Consider the following 14,182-nt stretch of genomic DNA (forward strand, 5'->3'; position numbering starts at 1 on the left):
AACGTCGTTCGAAACATGTGAATGTGAAAAATGCGAAACATAATAATAAAATTGTCACACCGCCAGATGGCGAATCGCGTAAGGGTAGCTTGGAGGAATATGACAAGTACACCAGCACACCCATCAAGCCGCGTCCCAGCAATGCCAGCAGCAATAGTTCTGAAAAGAAATTTAAAAGAATTTCAATGATAGAGCTGTCGACCAAAAGTGCCACCCCCTCGGATGAGGATAAACCAAAGATGCAACGTTTTAGATCTATGCAGTAAGTAAAGGGGCAAAAATAAGCATTTATTTTTGGAAAAAGGGAAAGGAAACTGACTCAGGAAAAATTAGAAAATTTTTATTTAAAAAAAAAATATTGAAAAAAAAAATGGAAGAGGAGGATAATCTCAAAAAAATTAACTTTGTTAGCCTAACTCTTCTTTAAACCCCTTTTGGCCTTCTCAAGATCCAATATTCTCGACCATATCTTCTGAGATCCAAAATCTTTTTACTCTCCTTTATGTCCACAGGAAAAATTAGAAATTTTCTATTAAAAAAATGCAAAAAAATAACTTTGGGAGGGAAGGATAATCTAAAAAAAATAACTTTTTTAGCCTAACTCTTCTTTAAACCCCTATTGGCCTTCTCAAGATCCCATATTTTCAATCAAATCTTCTGAGATCCAAAATCTTTTTACTCTCCTTTATGTCCACAGGAAAAATTAGAAATTTTCTATTTAAAAAAAAAAATGAAAAAAAAATTTGGGAGGGAAGGATAATCTAAAAAAAAAAAATTAAAAGTTAATTTTTTAGCCTAACTCTTCCTTAAATCCCTATTGGCCTTCTCAAGATCCCATATTTTCGACCAAATCTTCTGAGATCCAGAATCTTTTTATACTCCTTTATATCCACAAAAAATTTAGGTGCTCTTACCCAATAACAACAGCGATTAGGCCAAATCTAGACAAGGCCTCCCACAATGGACAATTTTGATTTTTCTAGCGCCAGCGTTTTATAGGGGTCACAAGTTCTAAAACACCCAGAAATATCTTCCTAAATTGGCCAGATTTTGAAAATGGAATACCTCCCCTTTTCAAAGATAGAAGTTACAACGATTTAGCTCTACAAATCACAAAGTTATGGGAAAAATACCCAAGTGTCAGAAAAGTGAAAATTGCCAACATTTTTTGAGTAACTACCTTCCACAGACCATAACTTTGGATAACTTCAATGTATTCCAATGAAGTAAATTGGTTTCCTAAAGAGAAACGTGAGCTCCTTAAAAAATTTTAAAGAAAGCCTACATATATCTCCTTAAGTGTCCAAGATATCGGAGAAAATGTGTATGCATAAACTTTTTGAAACTTACAGCATTATTTGCGTATGGACCTTCTGTAAGCCAGAACTTCTGTTGGGTACTAAGTATGTCAAAATTTTTAGAGGAATTTCAGAGAGCATCTCGCTTTTATTCAAGGGCATAAATTATTTGGCTGTAGGTCATCAAATGCCAAAGTTATGGGAAACAAATATATTCACCGGAACTTGATTAAATGCATGGCACTATTTGCGTACCCAGCTTTCAGAGGTCATAATTTCTGAGATATTCTACGCATTTTATGAATTAAAGGCAATTATGAAAGGCGATAATGTTCTCCTCTAATGCTATAAATTATATGCATGTAGCCCATCAAATGCCAAAGTTATGGGAAAAATATATTGATACCAACATTTCTTCAATCCAGGTCACTATTTAAGTGTAAACCTTGAAGAGCTCATAACTCCCGAGGTATTGACCGCATCAGAATACTTAAAGGCAATTCTGAAAGAGGATTCCTCTCTTTTTATTTTGTATAAGTTATTTTGATGTAGTTCATTAAATGACAAAGATATCACCCAAAAATCACGCGAACTTAAAATTACCAATCATTTGCCATTTTTTTGGTAAACATATTGCAGAGCTGATAACTCTTGTATTTGGTTAAGGATTTTTCCGAATAGGACTTATTTTGAATAAAAGGCCTTAAGCTTTAAAATAGTTGTAAAAAATATTGACAAAGCTCAACAAATGTCAGAGATATCGCCGAAAAAACTCGAGTGCGCAAAATTGCCAAGTATTTGGTATTTTTCGGTTATCACTTTCTAGAGCCGAAAACTCTGGAAATTATTGAGACATTTTCAAAAACTGAATTGGTTTTTGAAAGTGGAGGCTCTTGGGCATTAAAATTATGGGAAAATATAATGACATACCTCAACAAATATCAGAGATATCGCCCGAAAATCTTAATTGCGCAAAATTGCCATGAATTTGGTATTTTTCGGTAATTACTTTCTAAAGCCGATAACTCTGGAAAGGGGTGGAGGATTTTTATGAATTTGATAGATTTTGAAAGACGAACTCTAAGGCATCCAAATTATAGGAATAAATACTGATACACTTCAAAAAATATCAGAGATATCGCCCGAAAATCTTGATTGCGCAAAATTGCTATAAATTTGGTATTTTTCGGTAATTACTTTCTAAAGCCGATAACTCTGGAAATTGGTGAGGCATTTTCGTAAACTGAATTGGTTTTGAAAGTAGGGCTCTTGAGACTTAACATTATGGGAAAAATTCTGACATACTTTAATGAATATCAGAGATATCGCCCGAAAATTTTGATTGCGCAAAATTGCCATTTGTTTGGTATTTTTCGGTAATCACTTTCTAGAGCCAATAACTCTAAAAATTTGTAAAGTATTTACAAAACCCGAACTGGTTTTGAAAGTGGGGGCTCTTGGGCATTAAAATTATGGGGAAAAATATTAACGTACCCCAACGATTATCAAAGATATCGCCCGAAAATCTTCATTGCGCAAAATTGCCATGAATTTGGTATTTTTCGGTAATAACTTTCTATAGCCGATAACTCTGGAAATGGGTGGAGGATTTTTATGAATTTAATTGATTTTGCAAGATGAACTCCTAGACATTCCAAATATAGGAATAAATGCCGACATAGCTAAAAAAATATCAAAGATATCGCCCGAAAATATTGGTTGCGCAAAATTACCAAGTATTTGGTATTTTTCGGTAATCACTTTCTAGAGCCGATAACTCTGGATATTGGTGAGATATTTTCATAAACTGAATTGCTTTTGCAAGTGGAACTCTTGGCCTTTAAAATAATAGGATAAAGTATTAACATACCTTAACGAATATCGGAGATACTGCTCAAAAATCTTGATTGCGCAAAATTGACATGTATTTGGTATTTTTCGGTAATCACTTTCTAAAGCCGATAACTCTGGAAATTTGTGAGGCATTTTTAAAAACCAAACTGGTTTTGAAAGTGGGGGCTCTTGGGCATTAATATTATGGGCTAAAGTATTAACATACCTTAACGAATATCGGAAATACTGCTCAAAAATCTTAATTGCGCAAAAATGACAAGTAATTGGTATTTTTCGGTAATCACTTTCTAGAGCCGATAACTCTGGAAATGGGTAGGGGATTTTGATTGATTTTGGAAGTACGGCTCCTAATCTTTAAATTTTTGTGAATATATGTTAACATTGCTTAACAAATATCAATGATATCGAACAAAAATAATGAATGCCCAAAATTGAAAAAAAATTTGGTCTTTTTCGGTAATCACTTTTAAGGGCCGATAACTTTGGAAATTGTGGAGGGAGTTCAATGAATTCGATATTTTTTGAAAGTGGGGCTCCTAAGCTTTACATATTGGTGGAATTTAAGGGGAATTTGAATATAATTATCTTCAATTTTGCGGCAAAAAAGAACTATATATTCTTGAAAAAAATTTTTTTAAGTTAAGACTATTCCATGAGGTTTTGAGCGTCAAGGGGGTTTTGTGTTTAAATTCTGTTATTCTTCCATGCATTTATTATTTTCGTTGATATCTCAAACTATCTATTTTTATGGATTTATTTAATTTTTTATTGGCATATAATTGTTTATGTAAGAAACTGATTAACTTTGCTTAAGCCCCCCATAATTTGTGTTGCCATATAATTTCTGTTTGTAATCCGACATTAAATAAATTGATCGCTATTGTTCGAAATTTAGTATTTATAAATGTCATTAGCAGATAGAACTATGCCCCCTTATAATTTACACTTTCTTAGTAACACTTATCTAAGTTCGAAAGAAATAGAGTTTGTCTCTTGGCATTTTCCTATCACCGATTTCATTGTAAGTTCTATCACGTTTTTCAAGTGGCTAGAAAGAAAAAAATAATATGGGACAAATGTCGAATACCTGGTAAACAGTTTGAGTTGTTTATACTCCAAATGGAGTATCCATGTCATGTGGGAAATATGGTTGGGATACTTCATAGACAATTAATTGATGATTGACACACCTGAGTTTAATGAATGAATGAATGAATGAGTTTTTGGCCCCAAACAGCTATTGCGTCATTCATAATCGAATGGCAGAGTTCAGTAGCTATGTCAGGAGAATTGCGTCATTATTAATCGAAATGTCGGGAAAAAATTGGGGGAGATTATTATTGTTTACGTCAAAACGTAAACCATTTTCACTTTCTTAAATTGTATCTTAAATATGAATAGCACCATTGTTAGTGTACTATCCATTCGAACTGTTATCGAAGTTAAGATAAATATGCTATGTTTTTCCTTTTCCCATTTCCATACTTTCTTTTATCGGCCTTCTCTAATGGCCATATTGGGAGTCTAATTTCCGCATTATCTTGGATTCTATTCTAATTCGACTCTTGAACCTTACAGTCCAAATCCAGTTCAATCCTAATAAAAAGAATTCTAAAAGAACTAAGTATAAAAGCTTTTTTCATTACTCTGGATTTGGGTTCCAACCGTTTTCTACGTTTCTGCCAGTTACAACGATCTAGATAAAAACTGGTCTTGGATATTGTTTGGGCTCCAGAGAGCAAGTTTGTCCACCATCACACTCACGGTAGCTGCTTCCAAAGCTTTACCAGGCAATTCAGCCGTTTGCCTGAACATTTTGGTCCACGTCGAACCGGATCGACAAGCTGCTCTCCGGAGATTTCAGCTGCAGAAGCTTTTGATACCTAGAGGTATGTTTCTTGTTAGTTTATTTCGTATCATCAGTACAAAAAAAGAAGTCGAAGATCGCATTTAATCTCGCACAAATTACAAAGTTCGGTTTTTTTCACATCATCAAAATATACATAATTAAAACAAATACTACAATTTGAATATAAAACTATATTTGGAGACCTGGCTATCTTCCCAACTATCTTAGCTCAGAAGGTAATATCAATAAGGAGGAATACAATTGGCAATTGTGGAATTACCAAGAGGAATTATAAGAGGATTTCGGATTCCAGCATATGCTACCTGTCTTAAGCCAAGCAGAGGATTGTGCGTGAGTTAAAAAAATAATAATTTCTTAAAAAGATCCTTTTAAAAAATTTTCTAACTCAATGAATCTGTAAAAAGGAAATCTCACGTGAAAGTTCAAGGAAAAAATAGTGTGAAAAAAGATTCAAAATAAGTGAGGAAATTTGTTTGAACACAGAAAATTTTGCACTTTAATGTAACATATATAAGGCTGTTGAAATAAAAAAACGTGTTCTGTAGAACTATGTTAATAACAGAGGCATAACATTTATCTACAACAGCAGCACTGTTAGCTATTTGTTATCAGAACGTCTTTCTGTTGTATCAAATGCAGTTTATGTTTACATGGTAAATCTATTGGAAGATGTGTCTCAGTTCTCGGAGAACACGACTTTATTTATCATTCAGACACTCATAATACACATGTGAAGTGAGCAACCTCTATGCACGATCTCTTCCATACTGTTGTTCACTCGTCTTGCATTGTCCATTCCATTCTCTTTCCCAGCGCGCATGTCCACTGAGTACATGCTCTTATGTATGGATGTTGAGATCCAAGCTTGCCTTGTTCTCTTAAGTTATTTTTCAGCTTACCTTCGCCTTCTGTGGTCCGAGTGAGCATATGCTACTCTTGTGCATGTATGTGGTGATCAGAGCTTGCACACGTCTCTTAACTCAGTTTCAGCATCACTCTCTTCTTTTCTATTGTTCGAATGCGCATGTCCACTGAGAATGCGCTTCTCTCGTGCATGCTGAAACTAAAGCTCAACTCATCGTTCTCTTCCTCAGCCACATACATCCAATTGCTACCAATGTTTACATTCTCTGCTTTGAGTGCGCATGTCCAATGAGAATGCGCTAGTCAATTGTGGGTGAGATTACAACTCAATCGTGTTGTTGTATCATTGCCGTGTAACTACTACTGCAGAGTTTGAGTTCTCCACTCAATCAGTTGTTACATTTGTGTTCTTTTCTCTATTTATTTTTTACGTGTCATTCTCGCTGTTTGAGAGTCCGACACATACCAACGGAGGATTGATTGCTCAGAGCGGAGCATATCATTCCAAATTATTCCATTTATTCCAATTCTTCCAAATTCTTTCCACTTACATTGAGTTCAATGAACTCTTGAACGATCAGCTGCTTTTCTACTTTGGCAAAGTCGTGTTTTTGCTTGTGATGTATCTGAAGCACATTTCGAAGCAATTAGATAAAAATATTTATATCTGGATACCATCGCACAGTGGTACCAAATATCACTTTTCCACAATAATTAAAAAATTATACACTTGTCGTTATTTCCACTTTATATTGAAAATTAAATAAATTAATTGTAATAATTCAGAATTATTTAATTGAAGTTAAAAAAAATAATAATAATTAATCGATATTTGAGAAAAAGTTAATAATTAGTAAAAAATCAAGTACATTATTTAATTGAAATTTTAAACTCAAGAGACTAGTTAATTATTGGGAAAAAATTAATTGAAATGAAATATACTATTCTACTGATACTAAAATAAAGAAAAACTTCTACTTGAATTAAAAATAGTAATAATTAAAACTTTAACTCAAATTAAAGGAAATAATTAAGTAATTAAAAAAAATAAATACAATAAAATTACAAAATATTCCACCAGTGGAATTTGAAATTAATAATAATACATAAAACAATCTCCTGTTCGTTTCAAGTTGGTTTTTCCTAAAATAGCATTCAATTGGTATCCGTACTTTATACCAGGACATTTTATGCTATTTTTGCATCATTTTCAAATTTGCGCATCATTTTCAAATTTGGAACATACGGTGAACTCAGCTTGTTGTTTCTTTCACCAGTCCTAGTTGCCTACTCCGATATAACCACTTATCTGAATAATCTTTATTCATTCATTTTCTTGCCTTTGATCCACCAAACTTCTTGCTTGTAGTCATGTCACTCGACAAATTCATTCGCCTAGCTGACAGCTTGGTAGAATTTGAAGCGGCACTTATTGCCAATGAGTTTCCTCTAACAACTCGTTGTTTGCTGGAAACCCACACTGAAGAGGTGAAATCCACATGGTCACATCTTAAACAAGCTTATGAGCAATGTCTGGCGGATTTGGAAAATGAAGAAGAAGATGAAGAGGTGTCTGATGATCGAGAAACCAATGAGGTAGCGACAGTAAAGGATAAATATAAAAAATCCTACTCCACTTACTGTCGTTGTATCTCAAAGCTCAATGAAGCTCTGGAACCTCTCTCTCCTTCCTCTTCTAGTCCAAGTTTACGGTCCAGTAACTCTTTTAACTTGCCTCCAATTGAGTTATCCACATTCCATGGGGACTACAAATCCTGGCCAAGCTTTCGTGACATGTTTACGGCCATTTGCATACGCAATTCCAAATTAAGCCCAGTAGAAAAATTGTTCTACCTAAGTCAGAAGACCAAAGGTGAAGCACACGACATTGTTAGGAAAAGTCCTTTGACGAATTCCGGATTCACCTTAGCGTGGAACAATCTATGTTCCAGGTTTGAGAACAAACGAGTGCTGGTTAATGGCCAACTAAAGAATTTATTTTCACTTGTCAATATTCATACAGAAACTGCAATATCCATCAAGAAGCTTCAAAGAGATATCAATTCTTGTATATCCACTCTAAAGCTTTATGATGTTGACGTTGAAAGCTGGAATCCGATTTTCGTGTTCATTTGTTCCAACTGTCTTCCAGATTCTACTTTAACTTTATGGGAACAAACACTCTCGGATAAAACCAGCATTCCAAAATGGTCTGAATTGGATATATTTCTTACCAACCGGTATAGAACATTGGAGGCTGTCTCTGAAACGAGAAGTTCTTCTGATTCCAAGTCCAAAGGGGATAAGTCCAGACCTTTAAATACAAAGAATCAGAAGGACAGGCTTCAGACATACCAAACCAACGTCAACAAAACTAAATGTCGATTGTGTTCCAATGAATTCCACATAATAAGGAAATGTCCTCGGTTCCTAGCATTTAATTACGCACAGAGATTGGCGGAAATAAAGGCCAGCAATCTCTGTCTAAATTGTTTTTTCCAGCTCCCATGCTGTCAAAAATTGTAAAAGCAAAAATTCTTGCTTCAAATGTCAAAAACGACATAATACTCTCCTCCATAAGGATGCTGAGCAACAAAATATACCCATTAGTACTTCTCCTTCAGCTTCCAATACACCACTTCAAACGCCTAGGACATTTGCATTCCAAGCTTCTCCAAATTCCTCCATACAGTCCACTAACTCTTCAACCGATGTTATTCAAAATTGTTTCGCGGTTAATTCAAACGGCGTTTTGCTTGGTACCGCTGTAGTAAAAGTTATTCATGCAGGTGTTGGTTATATAGCGAGGGCCCTCATAGATTCAGGTTCAGAAGGTACCTTTATATCTCAAAACCTTGCCAATGCCCTCAGGTTACCTTCCAAACCTACATCCGCTATCATATCAGGCCTTAATAACACGGTTTCAGCTGCTGTTCAAAAAGAATGTCGCTTTATCCTGGGCTCCTATGCGGATAAAGCTTTCGAGATCGATGTTTCAGCCTTAATTGTGCCTCATCTTTCTAATAACCTTCCAACCTGCACAATAGGGTCTGATATTCTCTATTCGCTACCAAAGTTAGACTTAGCTGACCCGTATTTTTACCGAAGCTCCAAGATTGATATCCTAATTGGCGCAGATTTACTTCCTTCTGTCATGTTATCTGGGTGCCAGCGAGCGATTTGCGGATCCTTATTCGCCCAGGAGACCGTATTCGGATGGATCCTCACTGGCCCCATTCCAACCAAAGCTCCAAAGTCCTTCTCTACATGTGTATCGTACTTCTGCGAAATTGCTTTAGAAAAAAGTCTTCTGAAATTTTGGGAGGTGGAGAATATTCCACAACAGCGTGTAATGTCCAAAGCAGATAGACAATGTGAAGAAATTTATCAGAGAACGACAACTAGAGATGGGAATGGAAGGTATACTGTTTCGCTTCCGTTTAAAGACGAATATTCCGATTCACTAACCTTAGGTCAGTCGAGAAAAGGTGCGATGGCCCAATATATTCGGAATGAAAGTCGTCTGCTAAAAAATCCAGAATTGAAAAGAGAATATGATCTTAATATTGAAGAGTACGTCAAACTAGGACATATGATTCCTGTTCTACCTCCTACAATCTCAGAATTTCCCGATCATTACTATTTGCCGCATCATGCTGTTGTGAAGCCAGATAGTTCTACCACTAAAGTCCGTGTGGTTTTCAATGCTTCTTACGCAACATCGAATGGTACAAGTCTAAATGACGTTTTGTACACTGGTCCAGCCTTACAGAACGACTTGACTATTCTCATCCTTAAGTGGCGTTTTTATCGCTATGTTTTCAGTGGTGATATAGAGAAAATGTATCGCCAAATCCTTGTGTCTCCTTCTCACACCCACTTTCAGAGAATCCTGTTCCGCCAGAATCCAACTGAACCAATAAAGGATTACGAGTTGAAAACTGTAACCTTTGGTGTTAACTGTGCACCGTATCTTGCGATACGTACGATGATTCAACTAGCCAATGACGTCCATGATTCATATCCATTAGCTAGTCATGTTTTGAAGAATTGCATGTATGTGGATGATGCCCTTGCAGGGGCACATGACATACACACAGCAATTTCAACCGTACGTGAATTAATCCTATCTCTGAAGTCCGCAGGATTCAACATGCGAAAATGGACCTCCAATTCAACAACAATTCTCTCGGACTTGTCACCCGATGATCTTCTTAATGATGGCTTTTTAGACTTTAACGCACATTGTGCAGCTAAAATGTTAGGCATTCGTTGGAATGCGTATTCTGATCAGTTTTATTTCTCCTCCATTGCATTTTCTCCCCATACTTATACCAAACGAGAGGTTCTTTCCCAAATATCAAAACTATTTGATCCTGCTGGCTGGATTTCGCCGGTCATTGTATTAGCCAAGATAATTATGCAAAAAATATGGCTAGATAAAGTGGGTTGGGATGAAGAGATATCACCAGAATCAATTGACTTATGGAAAGCATTTCAGTCTTCATTTTCTTCCATCAATGAGATTCGTGTTCCACGTTGGTTTAACTTTGTCCCAGACCATGAAATTGAATTCCACGGGTTTTCGGATGCATCAGAAAGGGCTTATGCCGCAGTACTATACATTCGAATTGTTTCTCCAACTACTGTGTACACCCACTTAGTGGCTTCCAAAACGAAAGTAGCACCGATTAAGTCCCTATCTATTCCTAGACTGGAATTATGTGCAGCTACTCTCCTTGCTGAGCTAATTGACAATTTAGTGCCTCAATTCGACGTTCACCGTCACTCATTACATTGCTGGACGGACTCCACCATTGTGATTTCATGGTTAGCAAAACAACCATGTCATTGGAATACTTTTGTAGCAAATCGAATTTCTAAAATCATCCAAACTGTCGATCCACCAAAATGGCACCACGTCAGTTCAGAGGACAACCCCGCCGATCTCGCGAGTAGAGGTGTCTATCCACAGGATCTAATCCAAAATGATCTTTGGTGGAGAGGTCCTGCATGGTTATCTGAATTTGACACTCCTTGGGAAAATTACTCTAATCAAGATGTCCAACCAACTGAATTAGAGAAGAAGTCGGTAAAGACACATTTTGCATATTTCGAAAACTTCCACGATTACTTAACGAATTTTTCTTCCTACCCAAGAGCTCTAAGGATTATGGCGTATGTATATCGTTTTATAAATGGTACTCATCCACGATATAAGACCAATAATAGACGTTATGGTAACGTCATAGAAGCTCAAGAAATCATCCATGTTCGCTCAAAGCTGATATCCATATACCAAAGGCTATTTTACCCAAATGAGTACATGGCGCTGAGTATCCAAAGACCGATTCCTTCTTCTAGTAAACTATTGAGTTTGAATCCCTTCTTAGATTCCGAAGGTCTAATGCGAATTTGCGGTCGACTTGAAGTATGTCCAGAGTTATCCTACAACGAGAGACATCCTATAATTGTTCCATACAACTGTCAATATTCCAAACTATTAGTCCAATATATCCATTTGATAAGTCTACACGGGGGCAATCAACTTGTCCTCCGATTGGTCCGTACACAATACTGGATACCAAAGGTTCAAAATCTTATAAAATCCATTATACGAAATTGCAAGATCTGTGTCATATATAAGAAAAGATGCCAAAAGCAGTTGATGGCTGCATTGCCTCCAGAAAGATGTGAAATATCCCGACCATTCACACATACCGGTTTGGATTTTGCAGGACCTTTTGATATCAAGAGCTATACTGGAAGATATTGTCGGATTACCAAAGGATATGTGTGTGTGTTTGTCTGTTTTTCCACAAAGGCAATTCACCTTGAAGCAACATCCGACTTATCCACATCCAATTTTCTGGCAGCTTTTAACCGTTTTGTTTCCCGTCGTGGGTGTCCACTCCATTTGCACTCTGATAACGGAACTACGTTTGTCGGAGCTTCCAAGAGGATCGCAAAGGATTTTATCGATACCTCGAATCAAGCTCTAATGTCCAATTACGCCCACCAAAATTTGACATGGCATTTCATACCTCCCGGAGCTCCTCATATGGGTGGACTCTGGGAAGCCGGCGTAAAAAGTTTCAAACAACATTTCCGCAAAATTGCTGGCAATACAAAATACACATACGAAGAATTTCAAACCTTGCTGACTAAAATTGAGGCGTGTCTAAACTCTAGACCAATATCCCCATCTTCTCAAAGCCCATCAGATTTCACCGCATTGACTCCTGGACACTTTTTAATCGGTTCTCCTATACTATCTCTCTTAGAACCAGAAATTTCCCAGTCATCCATTTCTATTCAAAATCGCTGGCAACGAATCCGATCAATGTATCAACATTTTTGTAGCAGGTGGAAGACTGAATATCTGAAGGAACTTCATAAAAGGACTAAATGGAAAAGTCCAGAACGCGATGTCGAAGAAAATATGCTGGTGGTTATTCAGGAAGAAAATCTCCCTCCGACCTGTTGGCGTTTGGGCAGAGTGGTTCGTGTCTATCATGGCAATGATCAGAAAGTGCGCGTTGCTGACATTCTCACTCAGAAGGGAAGAATCACCCGGCCAATTACAAAATTGGTCATCTTACCAGATAACCAGTCTTAGACTTTATCCTCATACAAAGCCTAAGACAAATCATTTTTTCCATTTTCTATTTCACTTCCATTCCATTTTCTTTTTGTAATTCGTTCCTTTATTTCAGTTCTCTATTTACAATATTACTATGAAGGGTCCTTCGTCTTCTCGTTATTCGGAATTTGCCTGCAGGTTGTGCCGCAAAAAACATCCTCTGAAATCGTGCTGGAAATTTCGTGCCATGAACTCCGCCGAAAGGTTAAATGCGGTCAAGAAATATGGGTACTGTATGAACTGCCTGGCGCATACCCATTCACAGGGCACCTGTTTTACCACCACAGGATGTGGATATTGCCACAAAAAGCACCACTCCTTGTTACATCAACACCCAAGGTTACAAAAGGCAAAATCATCCTCGACAAAAAAGACCAATAAGACGGTTACCCCTCTTGATATCACCACCCCCAAGGACTCTTCAGCCACTACCGGCTCAATACCGAGGTCAACATCGACATCCAGTATTACCTCTTTGTCGGCACTTCTTAGGCAGAATGCCACCCCTCTTCTTCCTACTGCAGTCGTCAAAATCAACGGAGCAAATGGCACACAGTTGGCAAGGTGTTTATTGGATTCCGCGGCCCCCATGAGCTGCATTTCAAAACGCTTCGTAGATAAGCTGGGGTTGTCTACGCTCGAGTTGGAAGATGAAGTTATGTGCCCCGTCACCTTGACATCCTGCGTCGATTCCAAGACAAAAATAGAGGCTATATTGCGAATGAGGAACAGGATTGGAATTACAACTCCTAAGCAATCGCTGCCCGAGTCTTCAAAACTCAGTTTCAAAAACTTCGTCCTAGCAGATAGCAAATTCTACAAGGCAGCTTCTGTTGATATCGTCATTGGGGTTGACATATATTCCAAAATTATAGTCGACGGCATCTTTATTCGCCATGGACTTCCTACAGCTCAAAATACCCTTTTCGGATTAGTGCTATATGGAACATTTTCAAATTAATACAAATAATTGTACTCTCTTCCACCACTTTTATTCTGAATTTACGATACCTTTTTTTTAAATACTAATATGCCAATTGAAATCACTTGAAAAGACATATTGTATTATGATATAATAAGTTATGCATTAAGTCATTTAGTCATATGAATTTAGTCCTAAATGAATTGATTATATAATTGTCATGTCCCCTTGCCATGGGGGGCGGAATGTTTACGTCAAAACGTAAACCATTTTCACTTTCTTAAATTGTATCTTAAATATGAATAGCACCATTGTTAGTGTACTATCCATTCGAACTGTTATCGAAGTTAAGATAAATATGCTATGTTTTTCCTTTTCCCATTTCCATACTTTCTTTTATCGGCCTTCTCTAATGGCCATATTGGGAGTCTAATTTCCGCATTATCTTGGATTCTATTCTAATTCGACTCTTGAACCTTACAGTCCAAATCCAGTTCAATCCTAATAAAAAGAATTCTAAAAGAACTAAGTATAAAAGCTTTTTTCATTACTCTGGATTTGGGTTCCAACCGTTTTCTACGTTTCTGCCAGTTACAACGATCTAGATAAAAACTGGTCTTGGATATTGTTTGGGCTCCAGAGAGCAAGTTTGTCCACCATCACACTCACGGTAGCTGCTTCCAAAGCTTTACCAGGCAATTCAGCCGTTTGCCTGAACAATTATCTTTCTC

The 14,182-nt window shown here is 36.8% G+C and overlaps 3 protein-coding genes across 5 annotated transcripts in view; all 3 read left to right on the forward strand.

Moving 5' to 3' along the window:
* Positions 1 to 14,182, forward strand: part of LOC101901800 (serine-rich adhesin for platelets) — a 133,496-nt gene that overhangs the window by 99,665 nt on the left and 19,649 nt on the right. The gene's annotated exons all lie outside the window — the stretch shown is intronic.
* LOC131802340 (uncharacterized) lies at positions 4,910 to 13,980 on the forward strand. 3 transcript variants are annotated; one of them, XR_009342164.1, is made up of 3 exons: positions 4,910 to 5,041; positions 5,230 to 5,352; positions 12,603 to 13,980. XR_009342164.1 is itself a non-coding variant. In XM_059122492.1 (2 exons), the coding sequence occupies exon 2, from the start codon at positions 12,624 to 12,626 to the stop codon at positions 13,488 to 13,490; it is 867 nt and encodes a 288-aa protein (XP_058978475.1). In that variant the 5' UTR covers positions 4,917 to 5,041; positions 12,603 to 12,623; the 3' UTR covers positions 13,491 to 13,980. The 3 variants fall into 3 exon arrangements, 2 of the variants coding, with proteins under 2 accessions (XP_058978475.1, XP_058978474.1); XM_059122492.1 differs by lacking the exon at positions 5,230 to 5,352 and having other exon boundaries at positions 4,917 to 5,041; XM_059122491.1 differs by lacking the exon at positions 4,910 to 5,041 and having other exon boundaries at positions 5,165 to 5,352.
* LOC131802339 (uncharacterized) lies at positions 8,396 to 12,567 on the forward strand. Its single transcript, XM_059122485.1, has 2 exons — positions 8,396 to 10,978; positions 11,047 to 12,567. The coding sequence occupies exons 1-2, from the start codon at positions 9,041 to 9,043 to the stop codon at positions 11,104 to 11,106; spliced, it is 1,998 nt and encodes a 665-aa protein (XP_058978468.1). The 5' UTR covers positions 8,396 to 9,040; the 3' UTR covers positions 11,107 to 12,567.

This window comes from Musca domestica, unplaced genomic scaffold, assembly GCF_030504385.1.
Source record: "Musca domestica strain aabys unplaced genomic scaffold, Musca_domestica.polishedcontigs.V.1.1 20, whole genome shotgun sequence".
Classification (NCBI taxonomy): domain Eukaryota; kingdom Metazoa; phylum Arthropoda; class Insecta; order Diptera; family Muscidae; genus Musca; species Musca domestica.

Coding starts and splice junctions, on each gene's coding strand:
- LOC131802340 (XM_059122492.1), top strand. CDS start 12,624: ATGAAGGGTCCTTCGTCTTCTCGTTATTCGGAATTTGCCTGCAGGTTG.
- LOC131802339 (XM_059122485.1), top strand. CDS start 9,041: ATGTTATCTGGGTGCCAGCGAGCGATTTGCGGATCCTTATTCGCCCAG. Junction 10,979..11,046: donor CTGAATTAGAGAAGAAGTCG/GTAAAGACACAT, acceptor TTCCTACCCAAG/AGCTCTAAGGATTATGGCGT.